This window comes from Calidris pugnax, unplaced genomic scaffold (assembly GCF_001431845.1).
Source record: "Calidris pugnax isolate Ruff unplaced genomic scaffold, ASM143184v1 scaffold237, whole genome shotgun sequence".
Taxonomy (NCBI): domain Eukaryota; kingdom Metazoa; phylum Chordata; class Aves; order Charadriiformes; family Scolopacidae; genus Calidris; species Calidris pugnax.
In genome coordinates this window covers 307521-323092 of record NW_015090985.1, presented here as the reverse complement: position 1 = coordinate 323092, position 15572 = coordinate 307521, and the positions used below count along the sequence as shown (strand labels likewise).

At 48.9% G+C, this 15572-nt stretch overlaps 1 protein-coding gene across 1 annotated transcript in view; it reads right to left on the bottom strand.

The window, feature by feature from the left end:
- Positions 1 to 15572, bottom strand: part of HCN4 (hyperpolarization activated cyclic nucleotide gated potassium channel 4) — a 143389-nt gene that overhangs the window by 60674 nt on the left and 67143 nt on the right. The window contains exon 3 of the mRNA XM_014953846.1: positions 176 to 337. Within this exon, the coding sequence (XP_014809332.1) occupies positions 176 to 337 (162 nt within the window). The remainder of the gene's footprint in view (positions 1 to 175; positions 338 to 15572) is intronic.

Below are 15572 nucleotides of genomic sequence, written 5' to 3'. Positions count from 1 at the left end.
GCTGGGAGGTCTGGTTTAGTGATGATGCTCCTTGTTTGTTGTGTGGGTGTCTATTTTTGTCAGTTAGGTTGACGGTTGGACAAGATGATCTTGAAGGTCCCTTCCAACCTAGAAGATTCTGTGATTCTGTGATTCTGTTTAGGGCCACGAAGGAGCAAGCAGGGCTGGTACTTACCACCATGCGGTTGAGGGACACCCAACAGTCGTCGGGGAAGTCCTGCAGCATGGGCACAAGGAACTGGAGGCAGCCATCCCAGTGACACAGCAGCAGCATCATCCCGATCAGGTTGACAATCCGCACCACCGCACTGGCCAGATCGTAGGTCATGTGGAAGATCTGCAGGGGCCAAGAGGGAGCAGATGAGATGGCAGCCCCCCAACCAACCAACCCAACACAATTAGATGCAGTATCAGGGGTATGAACCTTGCTAAAGTAACAGAAACGGCTGCATTGGCTCAGTGCAGGTCAGCCACAGGATGCAAGCAGAACCAGCTGAAAAACAGATTCAAAACCAAAACACAAAATCATAATCATTCACCTCTTTTGTCCTTTGATTTTGCCTTCTAGTTTACATTAAAAGCTCCATTACTCATTTTATAAAATCAGTTGCTCGCAAATATTTCTGGACCATCAGCTGCTCCTCAGAAATAAACTCTTATCATTACATCTTTTTAACTGCAATGCCCTTCTTTGATTTCTGCTCTTGCTGAATATATGCTACACACTGACCCGTGCTGGAAGCTGCCTTTGTTCTGGCTGTCAGATGCAGGCTCTGCAAGTATCAAATGCAAGAAAGAACAGCCTCAAACCCAGCAGAGACTTCTAGAAGAGGGTCTGATTCAACTATTTTCTTGTATTTCTTGTATTCTGCTGCTTATATCACTTCCAGCCTCACGTGAAGGCAGGCAAGGCAAAGGGAAATGAGAAACACAGCAGAGCTGTATTGCAGTTCTTAGCAAGGAAGCCCAGAAATCTGTGACCAGCTGCACTCTGCAGTCAGTTCTCGGATGCAAAGGGAGAACTGTGGTCATGTTGTTCCAGAACAGGACATGGAACACAGAACACTACGGCTGTGCTGGCTGCAGGACAGGACACACAGAGAAATCCAGGTGCCCTATTATTAAATTCACATATATAGTCAAGAATTACTTGATGGACACTTTTTTCCCTGGGTGTGGTGTGTTGTGGAGACATTGGGGATGCCTGGCTCTTTTGTGCCCAGCTTTGTGATGGCAGTTGGACACACAGGGCACACCAGTGACTGCTATACCAAGCTACATCTGCCCAGGTTTGGTTTTCCCTGCCTTACAACATGCCACAGTGAGGAGAAATGGGCTCTGGTGAGCATGGCTGGCCCCCGCGTGGCTCTGCAGAGAGCCCACCTTCTGGCCTCATTTGCCATGAACACAATTCATGAAGAGAGGAGACCTTCAAACTGTCACTGGGCAATGGTTTGGATCCAGTAAAGACCATAGAATCATAGAATCATAGAATCATTGAGGTTGGAAGAGACCCTTGGGATCATCGAGTCCAACCATCTCCCCTACTCTACACAGTCCTCCCCTACACCATGTCCCTCAGCACTGCATCTAAACGGCCCTTAAACACAGCCAGGGATGGGGACCCCATCCCCTCCCTGGGCAGCCTGTTCCAATGCCCGACCACTCTTTGGGTGACAAATTCTTTCCTAATGTTCAATCTAAACCTCCCCTGTTGGAGCTTGAAGCCATTCCCTCTCGTTCTGTCACTAATTACCTGGGAGAAGAGACCAGCACCAACCTCTCTACAGTGTCCTTTCAAGTAGTTGTAGAGAGTGATGAGGTCTCCCCTCAGCCTCCTCTTCCTCATACTAAACAGCCCCAGCTCCTTCAGCCTCTCTTCATATGATTTGTCTTCTAGGCCCTTCACCAGTTTCGTTGCCCTCCTCTGCACTCGCTCCAGCACCTCCAGATCTCTCTTGGATTGAGGTGCCCAAAACTGGATACTCACAATGTGCTGGCTTCCAGCTAAAGAAGGAAAACAGAGACCCCAACCACATCTGGCATCCTCTCCCACATGCTGCTGTGTCACCATGGCAATTTGTGACCGAGCTGGGACGGATGGAGGCCTGACAGCCCTGCCAACGTGTCCAGCCCTGGAGCCTCGTCTGGAGAAACGTTAATCACTGCTCCCCACACACTGTCTCGCTGCTTCTGGTAGAGGAGGAGTGAAATATTTGGAGAGCTGTGTGTGAATGGAGCGGGGAGACTCACTGCTGTCAGCTGCTGTAGCTGGGCCTTCTCAGGAGGCCTCCCCAGGGTTTGAGAGCACATCCAGCCCGGCTGCTTTGCAGCCCAGCCTGCAATCTGGTGACACAATGTCCTAGCTGGATTTAATGGAAGGGAACAAAAAGCAGAGGGATGTGAGCAGCAAACAAGACCCCTGTGAACGAGATGAGGCCGCATGTCCCAGCATCTCCACCCTGATCTGTAGGATGGAACCCCCTTTCAGGGTATATTTCAATCAGCTCTGTCCTAATCTGGCTCCATCATCTTGAAGCTTCCTACAGAGCTTGTTTCGCTCACCCTGCAGCCCCTCCTGCTCCCTTGGCTCTGGACTCCCCAGTGCTTTACCACAGCCCCTCCACCCCGGCCCACGGCCTCTCTACTATGTCACCTGCAGAGTCCCCCCCCAGCAGCTCTGCTCTTGCACCCCCATCCCTGTCCTGCTGCTCCAGCCCTATGTGTCACACCTTCTGTTTTCTGACCTGCCACCACACCTCTCGTTACAGCACGAGTCCCCGTGCTGCTGTAAAACAGGACCTCCAAGTGAGCCATGCAGTGACACCCCTCCAAGCTCACCCTTTCCTTAGGGATGTAGCAGAATTAACTGTCAACTCCTCGGATGCTAAGTAAACCTCCAAACACAACTTTCTTATGGGGCACCAGGCAGTGGGCCAAAAGGCACAGAGACACTGATACAGGTTTATAGAAGACAGCAAAGTCGTTTTCAGTTTGGCTTGTTATTAATGACAATTGATAGTGCAGTGGCTGAAACCACAGGGAGAAGCCCACCTGGTGCATCCTGAGGTCTGAACACCTCTGGAGAACAGCCCTGGAAACCCACCTCTGGGAGTGCCAAACACCTCCAGGAGCCCACCACCTCCTCAGCAGAGGAAGACGGACATCCAGTGGGTGACAGCCACCTGGGAGTCACCTCCAGAGGGGCAGCGATGTGACCGTAGGGCTAAGTCCATATAACTCCCTGCTGCTCCAACAGAGATGCTCCTGCTCCTCCCAACCACCCCCGGCACCGTGTCCCTGCCCTCTCTGCCTATTCCAGGGATTGGCCTCCTCTCATCCCACAGCGAGCCCGTTCAAGCAGCTAAAAAGGCAGAAAACTTTTTGTTATAAATGAAAGGAATTACGGTTCGTGGGTTTAGCTGCCTAAATTGGCTCATCACTCTGTTGTCAGAGCTAGTTGTTCAATTTGAATGCCTGTTTCCACAGCAGATATTACCACTTCCCCACCTAATCAGGATGCCACGGGGTCATACGCATCGAGAGACGCCCGACATGCTCCATCCAGAGCGGGAGGGAGCCACAGAAGAAGGCTGGAAACCAGAAGGATGAATGATTTGGATAACTGCTGCTAAACCCCATTATTTCTGCCGCGTCCACAATGCAGCTGGAGCCCACAGTGTCACTTAGTGTAGAGAAAGGCCATTCTAGCGATATTTCTAGCCTGAAAAGAAGAAAATATCCAAAATCCAGCATGAAAGGCTGTTCTAGGAAATCCGACTCTCAACACTGACTCAATAGGTCAGTGTGAAAACTGAGCACATAATTCATGAAGAATAATTCCTACTGGTTTCATCTTTTTTTTTTTTTTTTCTTCCATTGCAGAAAGGATCATTCTCATTTAGATAACCCAAAGTGCATCCAGCCTATCTGAATGACAGCCCTGGGCTATGCTTTTAATGAAGCAGTTTGCAGAAGGATCACCGAAGGGATCTTTTGTATCACCAGGGTTTTACCGCGCTAATGACTTTTCCTCTCCCACCTCTGTGTGTTTTTCAAAAAGCTTTCCCTCCTGTAACCCAGGGAACTCCAGCCGGGGGCAAGGAGAAACCCGGTCAGATTTGGGAAGTGCCTTTTTTCCTTTAATATATTAAAAGCAGAGAGTGAAGAGCCTGAGGGAATGGATGATTTAGGGGAAAGGTGAGTAGTTATGGAGCTTCTTATACAGTGATGGGGATCTATTCTAGACAGGCTCGGGCAGAAAGCCTTTATTCCTTGGTGCACCTCTGAAAAACAGAAATAAATGAGCGTGTTTGCTCGTGCCGTTAGGCCCCGCTGCCTCCTCCCATGCACTAATAACTCACACATTTGCTGGTGGCAGAGAAACGGCAGCTCTGTGCAGACTGTAACCTTGGCTTCTTCACCACCCGGGTGTGCAGGGCTCAGTGCTGGAGCACAGAAGGGAGGAGAGTCCTGCCTCTGTACTGACACCCGGGTGCAGGGAGGTTAGAACAGAATCATAGAATGGTTAAGGTTGGAAGGGACCTCAGAGATGGTTCCCATTGCAGAGCCCAGAGAGCCCATTTGGGATTGCCCCCTAACGCCCAGCACCCACTAGAGGGAAGGATCATCCCTGAGCTGACACGAATTTCCCACAATATCTGCTTCACACAAAGCCAATATCTGCTTTATCCAGCTCACCTACTTCAGACCTTCAGATCTAGAGTATATCACTAGAGTCACTGGCTGGAAACACACACCCAGAGGGTGACACAGCTGGTTTGTGGCACTTGCGTCCCTGAGAAGGAGACCCATTGTGTCTCAGGAATTCCTCTCTCTCTCTGCTGCCCATAAAGTAAGCCCAGGTCATGAACTCCAAATATAAATGTCTTTACTGCAGGTGAGACAAATCCAGTTCCAAATGTCAGGGTGGGCATGAGTTACCAGCTCCTGCCCACTCCTTGGAATATATTTGCATTCACATGCAAGAGAAAAATCAGCAACACTCACTGCTCAGCACGTAGGAATAGCTGTGAAGGGGTGTGAAAGAACACCTTTCTCTGAGAAGCAGCTCCTACTGTAAATAGGTGTCTGTGTTGTGGGGAATACTAACTCTGGAGAGTGTCTCAGCCAGCGCTGCAGTGCCCTACAGCAGTCAGCAGCTCCCCAGAGAGAGGTGGGGAAGAAAAGTTGGAGAATAGCTGGTCCACGAGCAGAGGAACGTGAGTGGTAATTGGAACTTCTCTGGTTTTCATAATTAACACTCAGGGCTTTCTTGTCCTGCTGTAACACAACCCAGGCTGGGTCCCGGAGCCTCACACTTCCTTCTGCCCCTGGGACAGCTTGTGCTTTCTGGCTTTCTGCTGCCTGTGATTTGGAAAAGGGAGTGAGGAGGAGGAGAAGGAAAAAGCACGGATTCATCCTGAAAAGCACCTCTTTCCAAGGGTATTGTCTGACAGAGCTAATATCCCTGACTCTTGATTGTCCAAAACAAGCTGTGGCTTCAGAATCCCCGTTACAAAGCCAGCTCTGTCCTTCTAGCCAAAAGACACCTTGCAAGGCTTTCTGAAAGGACAGATTGGGAGAGTGGGAAGACCAAAACTTCCCTCAACAAAGTCATCTCTACCTCTGTAAGAGCTCCTCTTGGAAATCCTGCTCATACAGAACAAGCTACAGGGATTGTATCAGTATGAATCTGAAATCTTGTCAGCCCCAACGAGCTCCTCGATGGGCTCTGTACTGCAGCAGGATTCCTCTAACCCCATCACTTGAGCCAGAAGAAATCAAGGACACCTTGGAGAAGTGGGAGCCTGGTTCTAGCAGTGAAACAAGGGAACAAGGGCTTTGCCTGAAATCAAAGTTGTGTGTTTAATTAGGCGTGTTGTTTTCTGTTGGCACGCAGCTCGCTGAGGCTATCCAAACCAACAGGTCACCAGAATTTCTCAAATCATTGAGAACTTGGTGGCATTAGGGTGTCCGTGGGGGCTGGAAAGCCCAAGGAGAGGACACTGGGGAGTGCTGTGCAGGGAGCCAGCTCGGTCCAGGCACCCCCTGCACCAGCCCTGCCAGGCCCAGGCCAGCTCTGGCAAAGGCTCTGTCTCTGTGCCCAGGTCCCCAGCGTGTCACACTCTGCAGGCTGGGCTGTGATTGCACATCCCTGCTGGCTCTGCACATACTGGAGGTGTGATGGGTGTGAAAAAATGGGTTTTCCTGAGGTTCTGGGGGGACCACGATGTGCAGGCATCATGGTAATGATTCTGTTTGGAGCCAGCCTGGCCGAGCTGGAGCTAAACACCCTGCCAGAGAGAGCTAACAGCATCCACGCTCGCTCAGCCGAACGCTGGCTCTGCACTGAGCTGCCTTCCATCCACCGCGTTTCTGAACAGCTTCTGCACCACAGGAAAGCAGTGAAACTGCTTGTTGCCCTTCACTACCTCTGCTACCAACATAGCAGTGCTCCTGTAGCACTGCAGCCAAACGAGGAAAGCCTGCTGGTCCCGAGCCAGTGCCGGTGTCTGTACCCACACTATGGTTAACAGACAACTGGGATAAATCCCCTGTGGATAATGAAGGAGCTGTGACACTGCTCCAGCTTAATAGAAAGTTTTACTCTTAATTAATGAAGGAGCTGTGACACTGCTCCAGCTTAACAGAAAGCAAAGGATTTACTCTTAACTTATGGCTTTAAAAAACCCAAAGACCTTAAAAGGAAACACAAATCTCAAAAGAGAATCAAAGCAGTATCATGTTATTCTGAGTACTCTAGTCAGAGTTAAGGTTGTTCTGCTGTGAGGAAATACATATCTACTTGTATTTAAGAAGAGTCTTTGTGGAGCACGGGGAAGAAAGTTGAGATCTCTTTCACTCTTCCTTTCTGGGCTTTTGTAAATGACAACAGAGGTAAATACACGTTTTCCTCATAGAGGCATTAACTTCCTTTTCAAACCTAAGTGTTAATCTCTCGATATGTTGGGGATAGGTGGCTGCTGTGAAGAGCTTTTCTGAGCCTGAAATACCATTGGATGGATTACTGGAGGGTGCATCACTCGCTGCAGCACCGCTCCGTCCCACCTACCGCATCGCTGCCCGGCCTCGGCCCGTTCCCTCATCAGAACTGACTGGACAACAGTGGAAGCTCTTACTCATTCTGGCCAACACGCTCATTGAAAAACAAGTGGTTTTTCTCATGTAGGGATCACTACCAGAAATCAGTGCCAATTCTTGTGGCAAGGGGCAAAATGGCACCTTCTCCACTCTCAGAAAGAGTCGTGACTGACACAAGCCATGGAGGAGGGTACGGGCTCGGGACCCTCCATGTGCAGATCCATCCTGGGAGGCTGGAGCGAGGGGAGAGACAAAGAACAGGCAGAACTCACAGGATGGGCTTCCCCCAGGAGGAAAAATCCTCTCTAGGCACACAACACAGCATTATGCACATTAGAGCACCCGAGCATGGAAGCCATGAGCGTACACACAAGGCACACACAGAGCCAAACCCCCTCAGCGACTCAGACACTGTGAGGACACAGGAGAAATCAGAGAGGAGAGGGAAAGGGCAGCTCCCTGAGAAATCCAGCCTGTTGAGTAAACCCACCCCACTGGGAACACACCACGGGTCAGCAAAGCAACACAAAAGATCTCAGCCCCTGTCTTCCCTCTCCTGATGCTGCTATGGGAAATGCATCACCAACTCCTCGCCTGCTCCTTCCTCACCCTCCCCAACTTTCTATTTATTCTCCCAGTGACGTCACGTTTCAGCTGTACCAAAGTCTAAACTAATTTTACTCCAAAAGGTTTACCAGGCCACGCATTCAGTTCTTCTGGAAAAATGGGGAAAAAGCTGTTCTTGCCACTAAAATATATAGAATCATAGAATCATAGAATTGCCCAGGCCAGAAGGGACCTCCAAAGGCCACCTAGTCCCACCTCCCCGCAGTCAGCAGGGACACCCCCAACTAGACCAGGTTGCCCAGGGCCTCGTCGAGCCTCTCCTTGAATATCTCCAGGGATGGGGCCTCAACCACCTCCCTGGGCAACCTGTTCCAGTGCTCCACCACCCTCACAGTGAAGAACCCTCTCCTCATCTCCAGTCTAAATCTGTTCCCCTCCAGCTTGAAGCCATTGCCCCTCGTCCTGTCACTGCAGGCCTTTCTAAACAGGCTCTCCCCAGCCTTCCTGTAGGCTCCCTTCAGGTACTGGAAGGCTGCTATTAGGTCTCCCCGGAGCCTCCTCTTCTCCAGGCTGAACAACCCCAGCTCCCTCAGCCTGTCCTCGGAGCAGAGGTGCTCCATCCCCCTGATCATCCTCGTGGCCCTCCTCTGGACCCTCTCCATCAGGTCCATGTCCTTCTTATATTGAGGGCTCCAGACCTGCACACAATACTCCAGGTGAGGTCTCACCAGAGCAGAGTAAAGTGGCAGAATGCCCTCTCTGGACCTGCTGGCAACGCTTCTTTTGATGCAGCCCAGGATGTGATTGGCCTTCTGGGCTGCAACTGCCCACTGCCTGCTCATGTCCAGCTTAATATAAACTAATATACAAACTCAGAATTTCTGATGCAACTGTTGTTCAGGCTGGCCTGCTGGAAAGGCGCTTAGTTTAGGAAGCAAAATGATGTAAAGGAACGTAGTTGGGCTTATTAACAACTTCCCAGGGTGCTGGGAAGCAGGAGTCCCTCGTGAAGGATCTGCTTTGGGTCAGACAGCTTTGGGCTGTGCTGATCCCAATGTGGAATCAAGGATGGTACAGGAGGGAGGGAGAGAGGGAGGGAGGGAAGGAGGAAGCTTTGGGCTCCAGATTGTATTGGGACAACGCTGAAAGCACCAGCCAGCACAGAGCAGATGGACTGGAGACGGGAAATCATCTGTGGTGCACAGCTACATCTGCAAGCAGCCTGCACAGTTTGAGATGGTGTGGGCTTCGGGTTTGCCTGCTTTTTGCTGTGCCAGCAAGGAAAACTATAGCCAGAAGATCAAGTTTTAGATGGAGGCAAGAGTTTGGAGCTGATTGGCTTTTTCTGCTTGCTTTGCACCAAATGACATAACCAATGTCAGCGGAGTTGCTGATGCTGCCTTGAGTCAGTGCGAGAGGAGAATGGGGGCCGTGATTCATTCGGTTTAAGGCTCACGGGGGAAGATCCTGGGGCATGTGCTTGTCTCCGGGCCTGGAACAGCCAGGCTGAGGGAAGTGCACTCAGTGCCAGGTGTTAAGAGAGATATCCAAGTAGATTTTACACTTAAAATATAATAATCCTTTGTGCTGCTGTGGCAGTTTTCATCTGAAGGTCTCAAGGGGCTCGGCTGACATTAAGCTGGTATGCTTCAATATCTCCAGTGTGTGATCTCCATTTTTCTAGATGGGCAAAACGAGGCACGTAACAGGGAGAAAGCACTTGCCAGAGGTTGCACAGGAAGCTGAGAGGAAAGTTTTGATCCAAATCTAAGGATGCCAGCTTCAACCTCCTGCTCTAACCACTGCCCACGTACTTTGGCCACTAACTAGGGCACAAGGAGGTACCTTTCACGTTCAGAAACAGCCAGTTCAGCCCCGAGAAAAGCCAGAGAGTGTGTGTGCACCTCCCGGCAGGGCAGGGAGAAGGGATCGTGCAACATCCCTTCTCTGTTCAAGCTCTGTAAGAACAAGCCTGCAAAACCTCTACCTCCTCCCAAGATGCTTTAACTCTTCCCAGGCAGCTTGCTCCTGGCTAATGGAAGTTCTTCTCCAGGTAGGAGCTGGGGCGGGGGGGGCATAGACAGAGAACAAGAGAAAGCTCCTGTAAAAATGAAAGCACAAAGAAAACCATTTTCTTCCCTTCTCCCTCAGAGACTTGTGTCTACTGGAAAATATTTACAGCAGAGAAAGGTGAAATAGCAGGACTAATTAGCACTGAGAAAGCTGGCATAAGTGGCAGATGTTTATAGATATATATAAACCCCAAAGATCCTGCCACCACCGTGTGTTTTGCCTCTTGCACTCCCGGAGTAGAGGTTGTCATGCCAACAGCCCCCCTTCCCCTCCCCATGCCACCATTCCCAGCCTTGACTTTAATCTTCATCATTTTAAGAACTTTTGTCACCACGGCAACATGACACAGACTTTTAAAAATATTTTCTAGCACAACTCAAACGACTGTCTTTCCTGCATGGTTTTCTTTAAACCTCTATAAAAAAAAAAAACAACAAAAAAACATTGAAGGTTGTATTCTGCCTCCACTGAATGGAGCTGGACCATGGGTGTGAGAGGGCAGGGACAGGAGCTGGTTGATGGCTCCGATGACATTTTCACCTCACAGGGATGGTGTCCCAGAGCAGCAACGCAATGACTGAGCCCAGGGCTTTTTCAAGAACCTCTGTGGCTTTGGAGGATGTGCCCCTTCACTTTTCAGTGGGGTTTATGTTCTCACACACCTACAGCTTGGGTTTTCAACAGTAACTCTCGATATAGTTAAATGCCTTTGGAAAAAGAAGCGAAAAACCCTGGAGCCCCCAGAGCTGTAAGTAGGTTAGGTGTCTCATTCTCACTGGGAATTAGATATCTTACCTGCCTAGGCTTTTTTTTTTTTTAATCTCTTGTGGCTCTTATCTGCAACTTTGGGAACTGTAGTTCTTCTGAGAGGCTAGCAATGAATCACCGCTGGAAATAGGTCACGGGCTTTTTTGGAAGTTTAAGAATGACCAGAGTCATCAGGCAAAAGGTCTGTCTAGCACAGGAGCTATAGATAGAGACGCCTGGGGAAAGAATATCTGGGAGGGAAAAGGAAGCATAAATACCTGAGGACACAAGAAGCACAACCTGGTTTGAAACTGGGGCCTCGAGGCCTGGAAATGGCAACGAGAAGGAATCACAGAATCACAGAATCTTCTAGGTTGGAAGGGACCTTAAAGATCATCTTGTCCAACCGTCAACCTAACTGACAAAAATAGACACCCACACAACAAACAAGGAGCATCATCACTAAACCAGACCTCCCAGCACTACATCAACCCGGCTTTTGAACACCTCCAGGGATGGGGCCTCAACCCCCTCCCTGGGCAGCCCATTCCAATGCCTGAGAACCCTTTTGGTGAAAAAATTTTTCCTAATATCCAGCCTGAGCCTCCCCTGGCGCAACTTGAGGCCATTTCCTCTTGTCCTGTCGCCTGGGACTTGAGAAAAGAGACCGACCCCCACCTCTCTACCCCCTCCTTTCAGGGAGTTGTAGAGAGCAAGAAGGTCTCCCCTCAGCCTCCTCTTCTCCAGGCTCCTCTTTGTCATAGAAGGAGATCAGGTTTCTCAAGCAGGACCTGCCCCTCGTGAACCCAAGGTTGTCAAGCAGGACCTGCCCCTCGTGGACCCAAGGAGCAGTAAGTGGTGTGAGAGGCTGGTCCCCGTGGCTCTGCGCTGGACTGGCACTCGGGGAAGGTGTTTGTCGTGGCAAAAGGCAACTGAGCAGCAAGATGAGGTAATCGATGGATGACTCAGATGCTGTAGGTGAGTCCAGGCTGCAGACTGTGTCAGAAGGACCTCATTTGTGGTCTGATCAAAAATTCACTGAGCTCAGTGGGAAAACACCCCCTGAGTGCACTGAGCTACCAGGCACAAAGTCAATTAAAACAGTTAGCGTGGACATGTAATGAGACAAAATACTAATGGCAATATCGATCGGGTTATGCTATTACCTGGCTCAGTGACACCCTTCCCCTTGGAGCATGGATCTATTCTCAGGAAGGAAAATTTAAAAAATGGTATAAATAGGAGTCCTGAGGAAGGGGATCTCAATCTCCTTTCCTCCCAGCAGCAACACCAGGTCCCAAAGCTGGGTCATGTCATATACCATTTGGAAGCTGTTAGCCTTCCACTAAGCAATAGCTTTACTGGAATTCCTAGATCCCTGATTAAGAGGTAGGAGTTAAAAACCAGAAATTATAGAACACCTTCTGGGGCAGTTTGATCCAGGGTGATGGATCCCAGTATCCCAGAAAGACATTGGTATCATGGGATAGGCTTAGAGCTCTTAACTGTCCTCTCTCAGCCAAAGACAAGAGGACTTTGTTTATCAAAGTGAAGGATCAGCTGATAAAGGAAATGCTCTTTTTTCCAAACAATGTGCAGTTTAGCTTGCAGAATACATTGCCGCAGGAATTCTCCAGGCCAGGAACTTGGCAGGATATTAAATACATGCCTAAATAAATAAATGGCTGACTAATAATAACAACTTTAAAAAATCAGTTTATATCCTTCCTTTTCTGTGCTTCAAAAAAACCTCAGGAATAAATCTACCTGTGAGCAGATTATTTCAGAGCTGTTGTTTTGGAATTCATCACATGCTCCCTCTGAAGCATTTGATCACCATTAAGAGCAGGAGAGTGGACTAAATGAATGTCTGGTCTGCCACAATGCCTCCCTGTCCCCTTTTAATTACATAAAAGAGCCTGACCCAGACAACTAGGGACTGGCAGCTGTATCGGTATCCATAAACACACAACCAGGACACAGGAGAAAAAAAAACAGATCAAGAGAACAGAACCCTTCAAATGAGAAAGAAAATCGTCTTCTGAAAATTCAGCTTGCCTGTAAAAGAGCCCTAGTTCACCTTCTAGAGAAAGCTGTTGCAAAAGAAATTAGCAGTGACCTTTGTCTTCAGATTTCTTTCAGTCGCACCTGAATTTTTTAGTTTAAGATTCAGAACACATTTTTAAAAACTCAAGATTGTCACTTCAGGTACTTATGGATTCATATGATCATCACCTGGGATATACTATAAACTCATTAGGTCCTGCCCAGGAAGTGCCAACTTGCTGAAGAACTACAGAACTCTTGCAGTTTACTCTCCATCAATTACTATTTCCTTAATTCATCTTGCATTTCAATCAAGAGAGTAAAGCACATGCCTATTAAGCCCTACTGGGACCAGAGCACACCAAAAGAAGCTAAGGCAAAACCCACACACCCCAAAATGGGATGAGAATGCGCCTGTTTGTCTTCAAAACACGTTCCTCCAGTGTTCTCCAGAAGTTGGAACCGGAAGAGTTTAGAGACTCTTTCCCTACAGAAATCTGGCTCATGGCTCCACACCTAAACCTCTGTATGGGGGACGGTGTAGAAGCAGCACAGAGGGATGAGGGCAGCACCAAAGTGAGTCCTGGGGGCTCTTTAAAAGACCTGCAGCTGCACAGATTTTCCCCACTGATCCCCCCTGCTCCGCAGCTTGCGTTTGTTCAAAGGATCAGGCTTTCTGTCAACTGAAGCCATGGCAAGGTTTTTTCCTCCTGTTTTTAAACAGAGCCGCTAATGTAAATGTTTCCTCGCTGGATCTGCCCTCTGAGGATGGGAGTGTGTTAGCTGGGACTATATTTATGTAGCAAAGCATAACCTATGGCTGCTTATAGCACAGCTCAGCCTGCCAGGATGCTCCGCGTTCTCCCAGGGAGACTGAGTGCTTTCCACCTAACTCAATCCTCTCCTTTAATTGGGTTACAACCACAGCAACCAAGCACAACTTCCACCCTGGACTTTTTTTTTCTGATTGTAACATCCAGGGAAGGAACCAGCCCGGAGACTCGGATGGTTTTGTGTGCCACGAGGCAGAGAGTGTGAGCAAAGATAATGCCAGTTCCTCCGGCTGCAGACTCGGGGACACTGTATCTGAACAGAGAGCAGAGTTCACAGACTGAGGATGCTCAGCACAACGGCCTGATTTTGCCATGGGCTAAGCATTTGCCTGCAAAGTCTTCATTGATCCATTTTGCACAGATTTTCCCCACTGATCCCCCCTGCTCCGCAGCTTGCGTTTGTTCAAAGGATCAGGCTTTCTGTCAACTGAAGCCATGGCAAGGTTTTTTCCTCCTGTTTTTAAACAGAGCCGCTAATGTAAATGTTTCCTCGCTGGATCTGCCCTCTGAGGATGGGAGTGTGTTAGCTGGGACTATATTTATGTAGCAAAGCATAACCTATGGCTGCTTATAGCACAGCTCAGCCTGCCAGGATGCTCCGCGTTCTCCCAGGGAGACTGAGTGCTTTCCACCTAACTCAATCCTCTCCTTTAATTGGGTTACAACCACAGCAACCAAGCACAACTTCCACCCTGGACTTTTTTTTTCTGATTGTAACATCCAGGGAAGGAACCAGCCCGGAGACTCGGATGGTTTTGTGTGCCACGAGGCAGAGAGTGTGAGCAAAGATAATGCCAGTTCCTCCGGCTGCAGACTCGGGGACACTGTATCTGAACAGAGAGCAGAGTTCACAGACTGAGGATGCTCAGCCCAATGGCCTGATTTTCCCACAGGCTAAGCATTTGCCTGCAAACTCTCCATTGATCCATTTCGGGCACTTTTTTTCTTGCCAGCAACGTTTCAGAAAGAGCAGAGGAGACGATGGTGTACTTCATACCACTGTGAAAAAAATTTTTGACTGCAGCCCTGGCCAAATTGAGCAGAGAGGTACACACCGAAACTGCTGTGTTACTCTTGGGCTGGTTTGTTGGGTTTTTTTTTTCCCTAAATTGCTTTGATGGAAGCTGTTCTGAATATTTCCAACAAAGGATCTGAATCATCTTTTGAGGGACCTCACCAGTTTGCCAGCAGAGCACCAAAAGATTTCATTGCCCAGCCTGATGTCAATATGTTTGCACATGGTGTGTCACACGTGTCACACCCGGCCCGAGAGAAGTCACAGGGAGACAAACGCCCTCCTCCTCTTTTAGAGCAATAATACAACCTTTTCTGTATTGCAATGTGCACCTTAGAGAAGGCAGCTCTTAAAAGAACAGCGCAGGAAAAACAACTCCCTGAGTGATACACCTGTACTTCATACCACTGTGAAAAAAATTTTTGACTGCAGCCCTGGCCAAATTGAGCAGAGAGGTACACACCAAAATTGCTGTGTTACTCTTGGGCTGGTTTTTTTTATTATTAAGAGTTCACAGACTGAGGATGCTCAGCCCAATGGCCTGATTTTCCCACAGGCTAAGCATTTGCCTGCAAACTCTCCATTGATCCATTTCGGGCACTTTTTTTCTTGCCAGCAACGTTTCAGAAAGAGCAGAGGAGACGATGGTGTACTTCATACCACTGTGAAAAAAATTTTTGACTGCAGCCCTGGCCAAATTGAGCAGAGAGGTACACACCGAAACTGCTGTGTTACTCTTGGGCTGGTTTGTTGGGTTTTTTTTTTCCCTAAATTGCTTTGATGGAAGCTGTTCTGAATATTTCCAACAAAGGATCTGAATCATCTTTTGAGGGACCTCAACAGTTTGCCGGCAGAGCACCAAAAGATTTCATTGCACAGCCCGATGTCAGTGTGTTTGCACATGGTGTGTCACACGTGTCACACCCGGCCCGAGAGAAGTCACAGGGAGACAAACACCCTCCTCCTCTTTTAGAGCAATAATATAACCTTTTCTGTATTGCAATGTGCACCTTAGAGAAGGCAGCTCTTAAAAGAACAGTGCAGGAAAAACAACTCCCTGAGTGATACACCTCAGAAAACCTGTGCCCTCCTGTAACCTTCACAGAGGAGAGACACAGCAACGAGAGGAAGAGGAGGGGCTGGAGGAAGCCGCCATTACCTTCCCATGCACCGTTCCCAGGAGGAGA